Consider the following 21,766-nt stretch of genomic DNA (forward strand, 5'->3'; position numbering starts at 1 on the left):
AAGGGTTTAAACTGCCCTGATGGAGAAGAGTTTACCTGTTTGAATTGATTCATTACTCCTGGAGAATTGTTCCTTAGATCTTGATGTAGTTGGCACTGTGCTCCACCAGCTCATCTATGTAAAAGCTTGTGTCTAAATATCCAACATTCTAAAAACAATTTTTGACACAAATGTTTCCTCAATGGTATCTTTGCAGATTTGCAAAAACCTCATTTGTGATTTGTAAAGTGAAACTGGTGTAGATGCTGGTTCAGATGACTGTGTCCAGATGGTGTCTTGACCACCCCAGCCAGATAATCAGACCACAAGGCAAGGTTGTACGTTTGATGTCAACTCTTTTAGAGCAAGCACACAACAAACTATAAGTGCAGCACAAACTGGTAATACTGTGAGGACAAACACTGAATAGTGGCAAAAATTTAAATACCTAAATATTGTCATAAAGGATGCATGTGCTGTAACGTTAACTCTTATTAGAGGTACTGAACCTCCTGATCGAAGAGCCCTTTGGCTTCATTCTTCTACCAACAAAGCCACGGACCTCATCATGAAGAAGATTAATAGCTTACTGTGAGTTAACTTGCTCAGCTTTTTCACTTAACCACATGCTTGAGATACCCCTGTGGTGGTACACATCACCATTGGACAGATGGAGGCAGTTCAGAGAAGTTTATTGTCTCCATGAATATTTCATAAACATCTCAGAAATACAAAAATAAAACATCCCTCAAACCTCTTCACTGTGGCATGGTCAGATGAGCTCTGTGACGTTTACATTGACTGCTTTTAATCCGACAGATGGTATCATACAAAAAAGGAATTACTTACAAAGGTTCATGCGAAAAACACCTCATCCATTCAAGGACCACAAAACACAACAAGTGAAATAGTAAATTGCGGTAAACATTTCAGTTCACTGAAATTAAAGGAGAATACACTTTACTGTCCATCCAATACAAAGATTGCAAAGAGGATGTGTTTTATTATCTGCATGCAAACATTTCTGCAACAACAAGCCTCAAGTTTAAAAGTAAGAATTTTAAAATAAATACTTAAATATTCACCGGGACATTAAGACAATATCATTGGGATATGAGATTTAAAAGAAGGGATTCATACAACTTATCTGATACACATACAGAAGAACTGACCACCTGTGTTCCATAGAGGATAACCTGGCCGCTACATGCCCAACATCCTCACTAACCTATAACAAAATTATCAGTATGGCACAGATGTGAACCCCCCTCCCCAAGATTGCATTGAAAATATAAATTAAAACAGTTCTACTTTTGTACTTTATATATAATTTTAAATTGCAATAAGAACAAATGTATCTAGCTGAAAGATTACTCAAAATAATTGAAACCCATAACTGACAGTTACATTATAGTGTTTATTCCTTATTTAGAGTTATTTTTTATAGAATCATATAATCATTAAATCATGTTTTTAACATTTTGTTTGATTGCAATACTTATATGGGCATGTTGCACCATTCCATGAAGGTCTAATGAAAGTTATCATTAGTGACCATTGCAAACAGTTTTCAGGGACCTTGCTGACAAACCTTTTTGTCATGACAACAATTCTGTACTATAATTTGTAACTGCGGGCATATCAAACAGTTTCAGGAGTTTACATTCTCACAGTATCTAAGATACAAGATTGAAATTATTCAGCTGACATTTTGAGATGTCTATGGACCTCTGAAAACACGACAATGTCATCATTGGAGTTCAACGCCTCTCACTTTGACCTCAGCATTTGGAGAATTTGGCTGCACAGACCAGAACATATGAAGACAGTGCTTTGAATCACTTTATGCTCTCGTTGCCATGGAATCACAAAGACAATTTATTTCAGAAGTCCTTCACCAGAGACGGCTAATAAAGTTGGTAACTAAAGAATCTTTGCCTTCACTCCTCAGTAGGATGGAATGTCCAGTGCATTCTTTTCTATAGTAGGCTATGTCACTGAGAACAACTCTCATTAAATGGTTTGGAAAAACATCTGTTAATAGCAACTGTTTTCAGGAGAAGCTTATGAGGAATTGTGACATATCAGAAAAAATATGATACACATTCTATGAGCACAACTTCCCCAGACCAATGGATATTTAGAAATCTCCGTTTAAGTATTTAGATTTTTGGCTAATGAAGCATTACATGAGCTAAGAAAGTGGGATACACTACTTCACACATAAAAGTTACATATAATATGAAGTTGAAGGGTAGAGGGAGTGTGGGGACTTGGGAGAGCCGTCTGGCCAATTATGTCCATTATGATGGTGTTCGTGAATGGGTGGGCTAAGCCACCCTGTCACAACCCTGACCTCTGAATCACAAACTGAGTGATCTATGTCTCTCATCATTGGCTTCACTGGCAGGCAGGCTGTTTGTGATGGCAAGGGTTTACAGTCAATGCTATGGCAAAATCTTAGTCCAAGTCAGGTGGGAAGACAAATGCTTCTGCTGCGCATTCAGCGTCCAGGTCCTCATCCTCCTCTGGAATGTTCTCCTCCCAGGTGAACACATCGGAGTTGTTGTCATGTTGTGACCTCTCCGTGGACCACGGGCACAGAGCGTCGCGACGCTCCAGGGGCGTGTTGCATCTCTCTGAGTCCAGCTCTTGTGAGCTTAGAGTTGGAGATTGTATATTTTCTTGTTCTGCAGCCGGTACTGCAGTTTGTTCTGCGTTCTCTTGGCCGGCGGTGGTGCCGGCGGCAGCAGTGCTGTCATCTGCCTTCGCTTCCTCAGTGCCTCCTGTCTCCCATGGACAAACATTTCCCCGAGCACTGTCTTGCCTTTTTGGTGTATCGGTTTCCCACGGACAGACGTCAGCGGCTACACTTCCTTGATGTTTGAGCTTGTCACCTGTACTTCCCTTTTCTGTGCTTTCTGTTTCCCATGGACAGACGTTAGCTTTGGCACTATCTTGTTGTGTTGACCCTTCAGGTTCCTGAGATTCCCATGGGCAGACATTCCCTCTGACGCTATCTTGTTTCGGGAATGGCTTAGCGCTAGCTTTAGATGAGGTGGACCCTTGTCTGGACGATGTCCTACTCACCTGTTTAATCTGAGTTGGTTGTGGCTCTGCGCTTTCGACCTCCCATGGGCAGACATTCCCTCTGACGCTGTCTTGTTTTGGGAATTGCTTAGCGCTAGCTTTAGATGAGGTGGACCCTTGTCTGGACGATGTCCTACTCACCTGTTTAGTTTGAGTAGGTTGTGGCTCTGCGCTTTCGACCTCCCATGGGCAGACATCCGCTGGCGGTGCAGGGAAATCCCAAGGACATGCTTCGGCTGTGTTTGTTGAATGCTTGGACAGTGTTGGGGATATTCTAGGGGCAGCTTTAACTGGACCTTTTGTTGCTTCTCCGTCCTTCGGTGTTGAGCTTTCTTCTGTTTCCCAAGGGCAGACATTTGCATGAACACTGTGTTGCTGTTGTAGTTTTGGAGTCTGTTTAGGCTCTGTTTTCGTATTTATAGACTCCTGGCTTGAATGGACCACAGCTGCCTGCTTTGACAATGGAGGTTTTGGACTATCGGCCTCCCAAGGACAAATATTTATTTTACCTGGTTCAGGTTGATCTGGGGAATCCCATGGGCAGGCTTCCACGTTAACTGTCACCTGTTTTGTCAGCTGTGGGAATTTCTTAATTACACTCTGTGATGTTTTTTTATCCTCAGCGGCGGCTGGTTCCCCTGACTCCCACGGGCACACATTCGCCTTGGCGCTGTCTTGCTTTTGCACAGGTTCCCCCGACTCCCACGGGCACACATTCGCCTTGGCGCTGTCTTGCTTTTGCACAGGTTCCCCGACTCCCACGGGCACACATTCGCCTTGGCGCTGTCTTGCTTTTGCACAGGTTCCCCCGACTCCCACGGGCACACATTCGCCTTGGCGCTGTCTTGCTTTTGCACAGGTTCCCCCGACTCCCACGGGCACACATTCGCCTTGGCGCTGTCTTGCTTTTGCACAGGTTCCCCCGACTCCCACGGGCACACCTCAGCAGGCACTGTCTCCTGTGTCTTTGGCGCTCTACCAGGCTCTGGCGTCCCCCCGGAGTGACTGACATAAATCACTCTCTCAGTTGGTTTTGGCACCCCAGTATTTGACTTGAGGGAACCTTCTCTAACCTCAGGTACAGTGGCATCTGGCGCATCCCAAGGACACACCATAGCTTCCGGGGGTTTTGGCACCTCCCAGGGACAAACATCAGCCACTATGCTTTGTTGCCTCCTGGGTGGCACTTGCAGCATGGATCTGCCCCTTCCATCAGAACCTATACTCTTCAAACTGCTCTGAGGTGTGATTACATTCTCATAGATCCTCTCTGGACCTTTGGTGTTGTTTAGCTCCAAGTCAGACTCCCAGGGACAGACGAGAACTTCAGGGTTAGGCTTTCTCCTAGGGCTCCTGTCTGCAGATTCAGTGGAGGAAAGTCTTATTGCATTCTGCTTCATAAGTAATGGTTTCAGGTCTGTTGTTGTCATGCTCCTTTTCTGGAGCTGCGGGGTTTTCTTCGCCACATCTACAGAAAGGGTCGCAGTGAGTTTGGTTTTATCAGTCGATAGGCCCCTAGCATGGAGGAGGCTTTTGGTGGTGGGGCGGAATGAAAAGACACGAATCTCCTTGCCAGTTGCCGATGGCGACACTGGAGCACTCGAGGAGATTGGAGCCTTCAGTCTAACGGAGTCGCCGTCTGAGTCCACGCTGTCGATGCTCTTTTGCTTCGTGGCCGAAGGCAGTTGCTCAACGTTCTCCCATGGGCAAATTATCAAGGTGGGTGACTTCTCGGCGGGCGCATCTTCCTCATTCTTATCGTTAGCTATAGAGATAGTAACATGTTTCTTGCTCGGTCGCCTCTCTTCCTCAACTTCCCAAGGGCAGACTTCAGCTTTGTCAAACGATTCAGCAAGAAGGGCCTGAGATGTCTGCTCTTTTATGCTGCCAACGTGTTTTAGTACTGGAGTCGTGGGGCCACTCTGTGCGGCTTCTTCCATCAGGGAGTAATAGTCTGTGCTAGTCACCACAGCACTCAGTGACTTCTTCTGCCTGCTGTCATCGGGATGAAGGAAGTTTTTGTCAACAGAAAGATTGTGTGCACTCGCCGACTTGCAGACCATTGGCGGTGCGTCCAGAGACTCCGCTTGTGAGTACTGTGAATGTTGGGAGAGTTGTGAGTATTGGGAATGTTGTGAATGTTGTGAGTACTGGGAGGCCCTCTTGTCCACTAATATTGGTGTTAAAGACCCAGCAAATGAAGGAGTTCTTGAAGGAGTCCTTGAAGGAGTATTGTCAAAAGCAGTCTGGGACTTGGGTACAATGTTTGGTGATGGCTCTTTGGAGTAATCCTCCCTGTAGGTGATGTAGGTGATTTCACTGGGCTTCTTAGAGCTGGCAGAAAACAGGCTTGGTGATGGAGAATGCGTTCCACTTCTATCCTCTCGGCTATGCTGCCGTGATATGGTCCCTGGGAAGTCGGTTATGTGCTTTATGATGGAACGCCCGATCCCCAGACGCGAGCTTCGCTTTTTAGAAATGTGGGGGTTGTTGTTCGCCATCTTTTTGGTCTTGTGGATTTCCAGCTGAGAGTACAACTTTTTCAGCTCATCCTGGTATAAAGGGAGGAACAAAGGCACAGTTGATGAAATGAAAGAAAAGAGGTTTGACAGGTTTAGAATACAGAGACACAGAATAATGTATGTGGAATGAAAAAGTGACATAAAGTGGGGCAAAATGAACATCAAGTTATAGAAATAAATAGTTAAGAAAATATATTATATTTATTTTGCTGAGTACTGTCAGCATTACACATTATTACTGGTAGTTTTCACATAATGTAGTTATGACTTCTGTTTAGGATTATTTATAGGGGTTATTACATCATGCTTTAAACTCTTGTTATTGTTTTGTGTGATTGAACAATGACTTATTTACAGAATGTTGGTGTCAAATTGGTGATGATTTCAGATACAGTATACTTATGATGTTAACTTCTGTTTAGTATCACAGTGACCACAAACACATTTTCGAAATGCACTATTATTTCAAAGCCTCCCCTTGTGAATGCAGTTATGTGTGGGCATAGCACTGGTGCACTAGCCACTAATGGGCTTTAAAGGAGTAGTAATGGGCTTTAGAGGGGTGGTAAAGTTTACCCGGATGTCCTCATGCTCCACATGATCACTCCAGGCAGAGACAAAGCTGCTGTTGAGGTAGGAACGTCGCAGGTCCACCTCATCCTCATACACCTCAGCTGCTATCACCTCCCGCCCCGGTTTGGTCACATGTAGGAACTACCACACACACACACACACACACACACACACACACACACACACACACACACACACACACACAGACAGAGAGAAACACACTCAGCACACAATGAACACACAGTGAGGTGAAGCACACACAAATCCCGATGCAGTGAGTTGCCTGCTACAGCCTGCTCGGGGAGCAGTGAGGGGTTAGGTGCCTTACTCAAGGGCACTTTAGCCGTTCCTACTGGTCGGGTTCGAACCGGCAACCCTCCGGTTACAAGTCCGAAGCGCTAACCAGTAGGCCACGGCTGCCCCTTCTGGCCTAGCTTTGAGGTATTAATTACTTGTATAATCACCCAAACAGGTGTGATGCACCTGTCGTCATCAATCTGTATGTTATGGTTTCTGACTCATGAAAATATGTTTGTTTAGCTCAATGGACTGGTAGCATGGTCTGGGCTGGAAATATGGTCCAGAATGTCACCTTTGGAACGAAGAGCAGTCCCAATGTAACAGTGATAGTGGCGTGAGTATGAGTGAACTCAAGCAGTAGGGTCCAGTCTGGATGGAGACTGTGATGGGAAAACCTGAGGATGGAGGAGACAGAAACTATGGTTCAGGTTCAGTTGTTCTCAAATATTTCACGTGTTGTCGTCACTCAAAATGAATAAAAAATGTGGTGACTTAAAATGGGGAAAGGGTATATTTGTCTTTCCAGTTTTACAGTTGTGGCCTATGACACAGTACACAATAAGATTATTCCCTCTCATAATAGAACAGTGATCAGAGTTAGTGTGGCAACTGTGGGTAACTGTGGGAGGTCTAGGATTAAGTTGGTACATTTTGAACGGTGTTCCGGCCTTACAGAAATCTCCGAAGCCTTTCACCCACCGGAGGAGATGAAACATGCAGGACAGGATCATCTCGTTGTGGATGGCGATGCTCATGTAGCGAGGCTCGTGGAAGGCCGAGGGCACTGGCTTCACTGCGCTGCACAGGAAGAGGCCCCAGCAGAGGAACAGGCGCTCCGCTGAGGCCATGAAGACGCAGTAGAGAGAAACAGAGGAGATGATGACAGGCCCTCTAGAATGAACGTTAACCTCACATCCAAAACTGGAGGGAGAGCCACTGTGTCCAGTATGTGCACAAAATTTAAATCAGTGATAAACTCTTTATGGTCTCTGGCTCTAGCTGGCCATTTCCAGACCCTGTACTTCATAAACATTCATCTGCATGACAGTCACACATAATATTGTCCTTTCTCGTTCTATTGAGTGCCAAACTCAATAGAATCACTTTCCTGTTGCCACCAAGTAAGCGCGCTCCATCTCCAGAGAATGCCCAATGAATTATATTTTCATGAGACTTCACTCACCCAAAGCCATCATATAGTCCCAGCGGTCAATGTCACACTGGTTGAAGGCCTGGCCATTCGATGTGGTGGAGGTGACCAAGAGCGGGACGTTGCGGTCGCGGTTCTGCAGGACACCGGCGGTCCATGCGCACAGGAACCAGCTCACGGTGGCCACCATGACTCCCAGCAGTCTCAGCAGGCTGGTGCTGGACATGTAAGGCACCCTCTGGGCTGTGCGCGACAGGAACACCTTCAGAACCCTGGGTGGAGTGATGACAGGACCAGAACACGTGTCATGCTGACATGCAACTGATACATTTCAGGTAAACTTAAGATGTTATTACTTAAGATGTTATTAACTTGAGATTAGTTATAGAGATGGATCAGTTTTAGAGGCAAGAGCAACGCTGTGGATGGGGAGCCCACCTGTACATCTTCAGGGTCATGGTGCCGTAAACGATGGCGAAACCCAGCAGTCGGACCCACCGAAGCAGGATACAGCGGAAAGTGCTGGGCCTGAAGAACAGGATGAAGACCTGTCCAGAGAAAGGGAAGAGGTGTTAGCAGGTCTAAAGTAAGTCTTTAGTTGTCTTTTGCATTGTATGGATAGGCTGACATACAGTCAGTGAGGAAAAGAGTGATGAAGTACAGTATATTTGTATGATAGAAAGAGAGAGGGAAAAAAAGAGAAAGACACACACGCGCACACACACACACACACACACACACACACACACACACACACACACACACACACCACAAAGATCTCCTGATCACACCAGATCAAATGTGTGTGGCTTTAGAAAGGTAGCGGCAGTCCCCTGTGGCTGGCCCGGCCAAGATGAGACAGACGGGGCCACCTGTGCCCTTTCCAGCTGGACTGTGGCCAGACTCTAAAAGGCTCCGCTCCGCCATGCAGACAGAGTGGGTGGACCGTGTTTGAATCCATCCTTTTGTAACATTTCACCCATTTTGTGTCTGATGCCTGTTACATATTTAAGCGCAGAGGTTTTCACATTCTGAAGCATTCTATTCATGTATCACCAAATTAGGTATAGTATTTCATAATCTGCCCATGTATTGTTAATATATCAGATCATGTTTGGTTTAGTCATTTTCAATATCTGTGTGATGAATCAGCTGAAGTCAAATGAATGTTTTGGTTATGGAGCAAAAACAAAGAGTAGTTACTTCTATACTCTTTGGCAAAAACTTAGATGCCTAGATATTGTATATTATAAGTAGAAACGCTTATGGATTTGTATCCACAGATTCTCCATGAGATTGAGAATATTCCTAAAAGCTTAGCCAAATATATGGTAATGCTTATTGCAATTTCAAAAACTAAAAAGTAACTGATGGATCGCAATCAATATTCTGTAATGGCACTTAGCAATTCCAGGTTATGCAATGCACCCTGCCCCCTTGCACCAGTCTAGGGCAGTCATTATAATATAATCCTAAATGCAGTGCACTAATCTGCAGAGAATGTTTTAATCTGGCACTCACTGGGAAATAGAGCAGCAGGGACCCAAACAGGATCGTCTCCAACAGCAGGAGACCCGACGCACGTATCCTCTGCAATAAGGAGAGAGAGAGAGAGAGAGAGAGAGAGAGTGGGGGCGAGTGAAAATGAGGGAGAGATGATGATGAGAAATCAAGGAGAAAATATAGAGATCATGAAATTAATGGAGGCGGAAGACTTGTGGAAATCAACAAATAATGACCACACAATTTATCATATTCCACATGTTTTCCATCCACATGGGTCTTTGCATGTGATCTTCGCAACATTCATTACACAACTCGAGAACATGAAAAATTAAAGACCGATAAGTTCCCCGGGTTATAAAGCGGGTTTGTAGAATATTTGATGAAAATACTATAATATGTACAACCACCCTCATGAATTAATAACAAAACTAATAAAAACACCAAGGCTTTGCGAGCAATTCAGCAGTAACAGGGTGATGTTCTAATGCCGTACTCCCTTTTCCCTGTCTCTATCCTGTTCGCCCAAATATCCACAGGACTTTAAAAATGCATGAAATTGCCAGATATCAAGAATTGATGGAATTGCCAAAGATACTGTATCTGCACACAGCTTATCTCGGTCCTCAGCGCACAGCATATGCAGTGGAGACTGGGTCAAAAGGGAATTGATGTTATGATATTGTGAGGATGAAACATGCTATTATGAGAGACCTGTGATGAGATTACTCCATCGTGTGATATTATATATCTGTAGCCAGATTCATAAACACCAGTGATGCGTGTGATGAGTTTGTTTACTTCGCTCATATTGCTGTCAAAGTTTGAGATTTTTAGGTCATTCTAATCAGATCTGGTCAGGTCAGATCAGATCTGTTTTCTTGAGCTTAAGGTGGCTCTGTTGATATGGAGCACATTTACATACATCACTGACTTACATGAGATGTCTAAATGCACATAGCCCATGAGATGTCTTAATGCACGTAGCCAATGAGATGTCTTAATGCAGAATCTAATTTATGGAAAGCATTGTTTCTAATGTTTCTAATGTTGTTATAAATCATCACCAAGCACAGCACCCTTCCTGTTACGTTTAGGTCAGGAATCTGATCACTACCAGAATGCCAAATGGACTGCACGCTGTCAAGGGAACAGAAAATGACGTGTACTCTCTTTCTTACTCAGCCACATTTTCATAGCCATCTCATAAAAAAAACAGGACCCGCTAAATGACATGTTTAAACTATTGAACCATGCTATCAACCACATCTTAAACAAATATGTACGTTTTCATCATCTGACACATTCATACCGAAGACAGAGAGCAGTGATGGCGGACTGATAAAATGTGTTCAGAGTGTCAGGATGGAAGTAGATAGGGTAACGCTGCAAACTCCTTGCTTTGCAGAGTGGCTTGTTTTGTCACATTGCCTCTTGGTTGCCAATCGACATGATCAAAGTTTCCGCCCACATGAGTCAGCCGGTCTACAATGTATTGCCAAGACTGAGCCTGGCGTGCTATAGGCGTTGTTGCTGGCTCTCAAGAATATTGTCGCTATACACACAACACACACAGCCTGTTTTCGTATAGAGCCACACTAGCGTGTCATTTTTCTCTCTCATTTATAGTGAGTACAAAATGTCTCCACTGAAAAGGACTTGTTTTCGGCATTGCCGATATCTGTCACAAACAAGCCATTCTATTCTGTGCTCCCATTTTATCAACACATTTAAGACCTTGATCTCATTTTGGTGGCCTGGAGAGAGGATGTTCAAACAGCCCACTGATCCAGAGTGAGTGAGTGAGCTCGTTTTTATCAAACTGGCCACATCTCATTATAAGTACACAAAGCCAGGTCAAAGCTGACGCACAGAAATGGATCCGCGTCTCAAACATTCTCACTGATATGCTCTGCAAATGTCATGCACATAATAATAAACCCTTTCACACAAAGGTGAGAAATATTGTTGTTCAGCCTGGGTCGTAATTCTCACTTGCTATATCTTTCCATCCAACCGGCCAACTATACGTTTACATCCGAGTGTGTTGTTATCATTTGCACCCAGTATCAGTGTGGGTATACACTGACTCCAGGATAGTTGTGACAAATGTCTGGCAAAGATAAGCATACATTTTTCTTATTGCTGTTAAAGCGATGAGAGCTCTTATACCCTTTCTGAATACTTCCTTTGTTGGAGCTGTGGAGGTTGCTAGTGCCAATCAGTTATGCGATATCTAACGCATCTGACAGCACAAAGTAGTTTTAGCCTTTCTCTAGGAATTTAATCTATCGTGTAGTGGCTAGAAGTGCTTCTGTCCACGCCTCTGTCCACTCTCATCCTCCAGTAATAGTGTTGATTGATGTAGTATTAATTGCTACCTAAGGTCTCCTCTGCATTGTAGCTTGAAGCTTATTCCTCATTTTTGTAAATCACTTTAGATAATAGCATCTGCTTAATGAATAAATGTAAATGTAAAGCTACTGTCAGCTGCCTGCCAGGAAGCACAAGTCTGATCTTTCTACCAGTCCTAGGCTCTCCTCAAACTGGCCTCTGTTGATCTCCCTTGATCTTGTACTGAAGAGGCAGGTAGTGTACAGGTCCAGCTGCTCTAGTATCGGAGCTACAGCTATATGGATAGATCCAGATCCAGAGCTCGACCTTCACCACCATCCCCTGCAGCTCCCCATCCCCACTTTCACCCATCCACCCATCCACCTCCACCCCTCCACTTCTCCACCGATCCACTCCTCCACCCATCCACCACTCCACTCCTCCACCACTCCACTTCTCCACCCATCCACCACTCCACTCCTCCACCACTCCACCCATCCACCCCTCCACCCCCTCCACTTCTCCACCGATCCACTCCTCCACCCATCCACCACTCCACTCCTCCACCACTCCACTTCTCCACCCATCCACCACTCCACCCTCCACCACTCCACTTCTCCACCCATCCACCACTCCACTCCTCCACCACTCCACTTCTCCACCCATCCACCCATCCACCCCTCCACTTCTCCACCCATCCACCACTCCACCCCTCCACTTCTCCACCCATCCACCACTCCACCACTCCACTTCTCCACCCATCCACCACTCCACCCCTCCACTTCTCCACCCATCCACCCATCCACCACTCCACCCCTCCACTCCTCCACCCATCCACCACTCCACCCTCCACTTCTCCACCCATCCACCCATCCACCACTCCACTTCTCCACCCATCCACCACTCCACTCCTCCACCACTCCACTTCTCCACCCATCCACCACTCCACCCCTCCACTCCTCCACCCATCCACCACCCACCCCTCCACTCTCCACCCATCCACCACTCCACCACTCCACCCTCCACTTCTCCACCCATCCACCACTCCACCCCTCCACTTCTCCACCCATCCAGCACTCCACCTCCACTCCTCCACTCCTCCACTCCTCCACCACTCCACTCCTCCACTCCTCCACCCTCCACCCTCCATCTCCACCCTCCATCCTCCACCATCCCACCCTCCATCATACCTGTCAACATTTTAGCTTTCCAAAACGGGAGATTTTTTTTGGGTCAGTGTTTATACCGGATCTGTGTTTTGCATATTTAACACGTTTCATACACGTGTTTCAACACTGCATTTGGGTCGTTGCTTTTACCTTTTACCTTACCCTTACGATGCCAGTTATGTATCCACCAGCTCCCCCTTGCAGCCTACTTCCAAAACTCCAAAGCTGCTTGCTGTCAGATTTGGTTCGAGGGAACAAGTTCAGTGTATCAACAACACTCAATAACAGTTTATGTGATGTGTTAATCAATTAAATTTCCAACAATTTCACAACAGCTAGTTCTGGAGTAGGCCATTCATCTAGCCCGCTTGCTTATGATGAGACTCAGGCTGCGCAGTTGGCACCCGCTTCCTAATTTGGGTTTTGGGTTGCCAGGTTTTAGCCTATGACAAAACAGTTGAAATTGAAACTAAGTGATCGTGTATGTGTAGGGTGTATTTCATACACAATCTTGCAACCTGAATGCATCAATGATTTTAAAATGAAGTTTGAGGGCCATGCAAATTACGGGAGTTTTCCGGGAGAAATAAGAAAACGGGAGGGTGCTGGAAGATGACCTTGAAATACGGGAGAAACCCGGGAAAAACGGGAGTGTTGACAGGTATGCCTCCACTCCTCCACCCCTCCACTCCTTCACCACTCCACCCATCCACTCCTCCACCACTCCACTCCTCCACCCCTCCACTCCTCCACCACTCCACCCATCCACTCCTCCACCACTCCACTCCTCCACCCCTCTACTCCTCCAACCCTCCACCCCTCCACCACTCCACCCCTCCACTCCTCCACCACTCCACTCCTCCACTCCTCCACCACTCCACCCTTCCACTCCTCCACCCCTCCACTCCTCCACCCCTCCACTCCTCCACCACTCCACTCCTCCACCCATCCACACCTCCACCCCTCCACTCCACCACTCCACCCCTCTACCCCTCCCCACTCCACTTCTCCACCCATCCACCCCTCCACTCCTCCACCCATCCACCACTCCACTCCTCCACCACTCCTCCACCACACTCCCAACTCCACCCTACTCCTTCTGCCCCACTCTCTCACCTTGCTCCCCCGGTTCTGGTAGGTGATGAGCATGCTGAGGAAGATCAGCACCATGAAGAGTGCCTGCACCGTCATCACGGCCCCCCGCAGCAGCCAGTCCACCCGGACCCGGCATGGAGAGCCGTCCTCGCAGTGAGCGCAGCCCGGCCAACAGGGCAGGCACACGGGCATGGAGGGGTAGCAGGCCTGGGTACCGTTGGCATGGCCACCTTTGGGGCCTAGGAGAGAGAGATGGAGAGAGAGAGAAAGAGAGAGAGAGAGAGAGAGAGAGAGATGAAGGGGAAGGTAGAAGAAAGGGAGCAAGAGATATTTTTTTTCAAACTGACACTGCTAAACAGAAGAGGCTGGCTGAGCATGTGTAGAAGGGGCCCCTTGGGATGTCAGCCTTGGGATTGTTGCTGCGAGAGAGAGAGAGAGAGAGAGATGAAGGGAAGGTACCAGAAAAGAACAAGAGATATTTTTTTCAAACTGACACTGCTAAACAGAAGAGGCTGGCTGAGCATGTGTAGAAGGGGCCCCTTGGGATGTCAGCCTTGGGATTGTTGCCGTGTAAGAAGTCATTTATAGTCTGGTTTGACACTTTTATCACATTGACATTATGATGTTCAAGAGGGTTTTATGGAACCAATAATTACTTGCACATAATTTTTTGGTACTTAAAGCCAGCGATTCCCAACTCATGTTAAAACAGATGTTCCAGCATGAATAAATTATTGATACATGGAAATAAAGAGATGAGCATTCCTGCAGCTTACTTGCTAAACACATTATACGAGAATCCCTCTGAAAATTAAAACAGGGAAACAGATGGCAGAACCATCAGGCTCTGAAAACAGAAACCTGAATTCAATTACTTTTACGATCAAAGTTCATTTTCTTAATTACGGGAGCTTGCTCATTGTTGTTGCGAAGATCCATTTAAATACCAGGCCTCTTCTTCCTCGCCTTGTCCGTGAAGTCACATATGCATAATGCATGAGAGGAGACCTGGATTGCCTTTTAATCATGTTATGCCATGCCTACCCACCTGTGGCCCGGGCAGCCTGGGCAGGGCTGTAGAATCCCTCTTTACAGCGGCAGCAGTACTGGCCCAGTCGGAACCCCTGACCAGGTATGGGCTCACACTGAGAGAGAGAGAGAGAGAGAGAGAGAGAAAGAGAGAGAGAAAAAGAAAAAAAGGAGAGAGAGAGAGATCACATTTTTTATTATCTTTGATCATGTTTTATTGGTGAGCTTATGAACTCACATCAAAGGAGAACTAAAAGTCTGGGAATGATGCATTTAGTACTGAAGTTTGATATGTTTTGGTCCCTTTGAGTTAAGAGATCTCGAAGAACAAAAGGATGTGAACACATGATGACTCGGCTCTGGGTATTTATCACCAGAGGAACCATATCTTACCCTGCTACTCATCTGAATAGTCTCCTCAGTATGTGATAATTAACTGACACTGCCCACTGACCTGGGATACATTGCAATCGAGAACTATCTCTCTGAAGCTTCCTTCTATTGAAACCATTGGTAACAACCTCAAGCGTAGTAGGAGTGAGTGGATCATAATGTTAATGAACACAGTGGCTGAATGTCTCTTTGGGGTAACCAGATTCTCTGCGGTGAAATTCTATCTATCTGTGCGCATTTACAGTCTGCTCACAGATAATTATATCAAGCCTGGACGAGGGCCGCAGACATTTTCTCTCTCTCTCTCCCAGTCTTTTCCCTCTCTCGCCCAGTCTTTCTCTCTTTTGTTTTTACTCCACTCTCTCTATTTTTCTATGTCTTTCTCTCTCTCTCTCTCTCACACACACACACGTACACACACACACACACATGCACACACTGTGTCTGTGTTAATCTATGTTAAAACGTAAATGGACCAGTAATACCTCTATTGAAAGGGCTTTATCACTCGCATCCCTGAGAAATCCCTGAGCAAAGGAACACACAAGCAAACCCGAATGCATCTATGTGTGCCAGAATAACACACATACAGTCTCAAGGCCATAAGTCATTCCCTTCCTTTCAGGAATTATGGAGATGGGAAGTCCATTTACGTGAGGCAGAAGATTACTGGCCTCCCTGATAAAAGACAACTTCATGTTCTAATAACTTGGAGGCGATCTCCTTTCCCAAGCCTTGCCATGCTTGCTGTCGTCCCGAGGGCTCTTACGAGCAGGTAGAGTTTGTACCTCTCTCTGCCACTCTGAACTGTCCGTCAAAAATAAGCCTCCCAGAAGCTTTTGGCTCTTAACCTCTCACTCCGATGTGTCCCTCTCAGACACGCACGCACATTGGATTACACAACTAGTGCAGGACATTAACATTATCAAGGTGGGTAACTCTCTCAACATGTATGGCACGTTTTGTAACATATTTACATAATATTATACATGTAATGTAAATGTAATTCATGATACATGCTCGCCAGACACAAATAGATAAACAAATTGACCCTAAAATAGAAAAATCCCTCTGCCTTTTTCACAAGACGGGGAATGTAAGGAAACATGATTTATTGGGATGAGTGTTGGACTGTTGATGTTGAGAGAGTGCAGGAGAGTGGGGGTGGGGTTTCTACTGCTCTCTTAGTCGGACAGGTCCGCCAGATGAGCATGGTGGTGGGATATGCCACCAGGGATGTCAGCAGCGCTGGATTATCTTAATCCAAACGATCGTCCCTCTGCCACCCTGTACAGATATCTTTAAACAGAAGGATGGACTGAAAGACAGGATGGGTATGTTGCAGCCAAGAGCAGGTTTGGAAATAGAGAGAGAGAGAGAGAGAGAGAGCAAAGATCTCTTGAATTCAAAGGAGGAGGAAGAGAGGGAGAGATGAAAGAAAGAAAGAGAGAGAGAGGGAGAAAACAAAAAGAGGGAAATGTATGGTCAGAGGGATGAAAGGATAGTGGATAACTGTTCCATGTTGGGCTCAAGGAAGACGTTAAAGAGATCAAGGACTTTAATACCCTGTGCAGCCTGATCTAAAGACATTATGCTCCGTTTCCTGGAAAGGGCCCGAGAGGTATATTGCATCACACAACATGCAACATTTGTTACAAAAGGCCTCCTCCATGTTTATTCAGAAGAGATAGTACGGCAAGACTGTGGAAGACACCTTGTACACTACACAGGATGGATGATGGCAATTAATGGTTGAATGTGGAACCCTGTTTTTCTTCCATCTACAATGTCATTCTCTAATTCTTTTTATAGGTGTTTGTTTGGTTTTAATCATATATCAATACTAACTCCACTAACTTAAAATATATAAAATACACTGTATGTCCAAGACAGACTGTTTTAAGTTCCCATCCAAGACACTGTGTTTTGAGTGTTTGAAATGATCATCTCAGTCATGCGTAACACTACGTGTGTCTGATGTCTGTGGTATCAACAAACGAAATATCATGTTTCAAACCTGTTGCTGATCCATAATGAGACATTAGGGAAAAGTCTGTAAAATCCATGTGTTCATTTACATATAGTTTATTAATTTAGATTAATTAGGGCTGTCAATCGATTAAAAAATGTAATCAAATTAATTACATTCTCTGTGATTAATTAATCTAAATTAATCACATATATAATTTTTGCTGTGAAAGTATTTTAAATATTTAAACTCAAATGAATCACTGAATAATCAGCATTAGTGACATTAAAGTTCAAAAACTCTTTTATTATTATTTTCACTGTTCAAATAATGGCCATAATAATCTATGATATGACCTAACATGCTAAGGAAATAAATTCAAAAGTGCTTTGGGAATAAGTTTTTTTTCCACATACAAGGCATTTCAGGCCACAGATATAACCTAGGGGACACAATGAAAACAAATTAATTCTCCGCTCTATGTCAACTCTATTTCTTAAAAGTAAAATGTTCCAATCAATGATGTAGGCAGCAAATTTTCTTCTCTCTCCTTTATTTTACAGTCTAATGGTTACTGACTAGAACGGCTCGGGGTCAAAGGTCATACAGAATCGATTAATCTGCGTTATTTTTTTAATCCGTTATTTTTTTTCAAATTAATTAATTGGCCCTTTCCTACACAGTGACAGAACAATTTAATATGGAATCATGGAATCTACATGCAAGCTCTTTACCCCAGGTTTGTTATTCCAAGTGTGACTATCTGTTTTCATACAGACCTTTTCCATATGAATAGTCTCAGCGTGTGCGTAACCCTCAGTGGAGGGGCAGAAGTGTCTTCTGATAACCCTGTGACCCCGTGAACTGCTCTCATTCTGACATTTCCTGTCATGAGACGACTCGCTGACCACTCTTGCCCTCCGCTGCCTCCCCGGGGGGGCTGCTAAGAGGAGCGGGTGGAGTGGACAGGCCTTCCCTCCGCTCGGCCTTTCATGTGGCTGTGCTCTCAGACACCCGTACAGAACAGCCCACTGCAGCCTGTGGCTTTGATTTCCCCAGAAGCCCCGTACACCAGACAGCTGCGTCTCTGCGTCGTGTTCACATACTCCGTGCCAGGCCTCTCCGTCGCATGTAGACAGATCAATTTAATTGGCAAACAGGTTTGAAGTCAATTTCACTGAAACACTGTCAGGTTGTCACAAATGCTCCCAAAAAAAAGGAAAAAAAAGAAAAATAATTTCGCTAATTGAAGCCGAGGTAGGCGCTCAGCTCTGGGGGGTTTTGATTAGTAAATTGAATGTTTGTGAATTCTCTGAGCTGGCTGGCCTGTGGTGCAATTTGTTGGATCATTTCTTCTCTCTCTCTCTCTCTCTCTCTCTCTCTCCCTGCCTGGAGGATGTGTGCCACCGAATCAAATGGAACAAGGAGTGAATGTACAAACAGCAGAGGGGGAAACCAGGTGCCACTTACCACCATGCTGGTGCGGTTGCACTGGTGAGTGTCCGCGAACCACACGTCCCCCGTGGCACACTGGTCGATATCGTAGCCCTGAACGTTGACGTCCACACGAATTACACCTCTACCACAGACATATACAGAGAGACAGGGAGGGAGACAGACCGATTAATGGAAGATGTCAACGCCTGAAGGCGAGAAATCAGAGACTTAACATGAGAAGTGACAACCCTATAAAACATTGCAGTGTAAGTAACCATCGTCAACATGAAATGGCATCATGAAAAATATAGCACAACATGATCATTGTGTCTATATTAATAGTCAGGTGTCATCAAGGCAGCAAGTAAGTGGTAAGTAAGATGTGAGCAATATGCATAAATAATGAGTAAATCATTTTAACAAATCAAATGAATGTAAATCAGCCATACCAGTGGTTTGACTTGATGATACATGGGCTCTAGGCCCCCTGACAGCTAAAAGTGTGTTTGCTCGGGCAGCTGTTAATTAGTGGTCCACTGCTGCTAATGCCTGTAATCTGTTTCTTGGTTTCATGCAGATAGATGAATTGGTGCATTGCTGGAGGAACCCACTTCAGTTTCATTCCCAATGACTGTCCATAGGCAGGCACCACCTGGCCGAGAGGCTCTAAAAGGTTTTGAAAGGAATCTGAGGCTCAAAGGGGGGGGGGGGGGGGGGGGGGGGGGGGACTAGCGGCCTGTGTGCAGATGTGCAGGAGGCAGATGTGGGGTTAGATTACTGTGAGGAGGCTGTAAGTGGTGAGACGGACAGCAGCTGTGGGCATCTGGGCCAGTTAAAATGATCCTACGTTAAGTGATGTGATCATGAAGATAGATTGCATGGACATCAACATCAACATTTCCATTGTGCAGATCATTGAAATTACATTATTTCAACAATCATTCTTATTTTAGCTGAATAAACCGGACAATAACTGGGCAGCTTATCTCCATGGGAAAGGAGAGAGACCAAAAAGAATACAGTGTCTGTAAATCGGGCCAACACAGTCCTATTCTAGCACATATGATGCACAGCTTGGGAACATTCCTGTTCTGATAACGACAGCACTGACAACACTAATGCTTTGTGCTTCTAATGCATGCACAGTGACCGGAGTAATGTTTTTTGTTACTAGTGCGTGTACATATAACATATCATTCAGACTGACAAGTGGAAACAGAGTTACCTAAACTCAGGGCTGAGGTCAGGCTTGAGGCCGTAAAACGGCATGGTGAGGGTCAGCAGCCAGCCGGGCAGGAAGCGTCCGTCCTCACACTCCAGGAAGGCTGCGTCGGCCCAGCACGCGCCGCTGCTGTTGGCCACATAGCTGTCCCCACGCGCCCACTTGGGCGTCTCCAAGGTGGTCAGGTCGTTGACGAGTGCCCGTTTGCTGAGTCCCGCGAGCACCTGTGGCGGCGCGGCGAACTTGAGCGCCGTGAACCAGCTGTCGTCGGGCGCCGGGGGCGCCGGGTGGAGGTCGTCCCAGGTGGACGTGAAGTCCTGCAGGTAGATCTCCCGCAGCGGACCGGAGGGGACGAAGGGGGGGCGGCCGCCACCGCCGCTACGGAGGCCCAGGGGCCCCTGGGAGGCGCGGAGGACCAGCTGGGGCTGCAGGGAGAGCGGGTCGGCGTCGAAGGTGAGCAGCGCGCGGCGCACCAGGCCCGGCCGGTCGCCCTCTAGCAGTGACCGCACCAGTGCGTGGTACCACTCCAGGTCCTCGCGGATGCTGGTCTCGCGCAGCTCGCTGGCCTGGAAGATCAGGTTGAGGAAGTTGGCGGCGTTGGCCAACGATGTGGTGACGGGCCGCAGCAGCGGGCCCAGGTCCGGGGGCGGCCGGCCGCGTGGCGGGGACAGGCGGTACGACCGCGGGCAGGTGGCCAGACCCAGAGCGGCAGCGTCGCCGCTGTAAAGGTACGCCTCCGCCGGAGACCAGTCCTCCTCCACCGCCTCCGTCACCACCGCCTCACCCCCGGTGCTGGTGACCAGGCTCGGACCGGCCGTGGTGTTAGAGGGAGAGCCGGTCTCAGCCACACCATCTCCCCCTGTCCCGGTGGAGGACATGGGGGAGGTGGGCAGCGGGGAGCCGGACGGTCCCGTGCCCAGAGATGGAGTGACCTGCCCCAGGTGCCCCGGCAGCTGGAGCAGCAGCAGCAGCAGTGCTAACAGCAGCTGTGTGGAGACAGGACATCCCATCCTCTCAGCAGACAGCAGTTCAGCAAAGTAGCCTCCTCTTCAGTGACCTCCAGTTATTACCCTCAGCTTGTAAATCCCGGTCAGAAAACGCCACTCTTCTCTGTCATCTCGTCGACTCTCACTCGTCTGCCCGGTCCGCGCGCTCGAGGGATCTCTCGCATGCCCCCCTCTTGTCCCGCTCTCCTTCGTCTCGTCTCTCCTCCTCCTCTCCCGCGGCTGCAGGCATGCACTCCGGCTCCTCCGACGTCCAGCAGGTGTAGTTAGCCGTGCTCACTTGTGCATGGAGGTGGCGGTCGCTTCCCCTGCGTGATGTTTTTAAAGTGACGCGCCTAATTTCCCCTTTCCCACCTCTCATCTAAAAACATCTGCATCCACACGCAGAGGACGGTAAAACAACAGCTAATCCTGAACTGACCGCTTCTCAACGGCTGTGCAGAGACTGGAGGCTGGTCCTCACTGGGTACAATTGATGGAAAACAGTGAGAAGGAACAGGAACGAGAGAGAGAGGGAGAGGGAGGGAGGGAGAGAGAGAGACAGAGAGAGACAGAGAGAGAGTGAGAGAAAGATCCGTACCGACAGTGCATCACCTGTATCAGAGCCTCCTCGCTCCTGCTCCCCTTCTCTGGTCTGTCAAATAGTCTCCCGCGGCAAACGCACCTCCACCCAGCCCCACCCCCACCCCCAGCCCACCCGTTCCGCGCTCCGATCCCCTGCGAGAGGCGAGCAGGAGGGGGTGGGTAAACGAGAGAGATTACCAATGCGGAGATCCACTGGCCGGCCCCCACCTCCTCCTCCTCCACCTCCTCCTCCTCCTCCTCTTCTTCTCCTCCTCCTCCCTTTGATGTACCATCAAAGACAAAGTACCCCAAAGTTTTCAAGCACTGCAGGTTGGGAGAGGAGAGAGAGAGAGAGTAATAGAGATAGAGAGATGGAGATGGAGAGAGAGATGAAGGGAGACAGCTAAAAAAAGCAACAGTATAAACACAGCCT

At 46.9% G+C, this 21,766-nt stretch overlaps 1 protein-coding gene across 1 annotated transcript; it reads right to left on the bottom strand.

The window, feature by feature from the left end:
* Positions 1-655: 655 nt before the first annotated feature.
* gpr179 (G protein-coupled receptor 179) lies at positions 656-21,387 on the bottom strand. Its single transcript, XM_048247847.1, is given in 12 exon segments — positions 656-3,821; positions 3,824-5,621; positions 6,168-6,305; positions 6,757-6,859; positions 7,164-7,302; positions 7,648-7,886; positions 8,053-8,162; positions 9,136-9,204; positions 13,737-13,954; positions 14,764-14,860; positions 18,577-18,685; positions 19,769-21,387. Coding segments are annotated over 12 exon segments (5,409 nt in total). The 5' UTR covers positions 20,776-21,387; the 3' UTR covers positions 656-2,439.
* Positions 21,388-21,766: the final 379 nt, after the last annotated feature.

This window comes from Alosa alosa, chromosome 7 (assembly GCF_017589495.1).
Source record: "Alosa alosa isolate M-15738 ecotype Scorff River chromosome 7, AALO_Geno_1.1, whole genome shotgun sequence".
Classification (NCBI taxonomy): Eukaryota; Metazoa; Chordata; class Actinopteri; order Clupeiformes; family Clupeidae; genus Alosa; species Alosa alosa.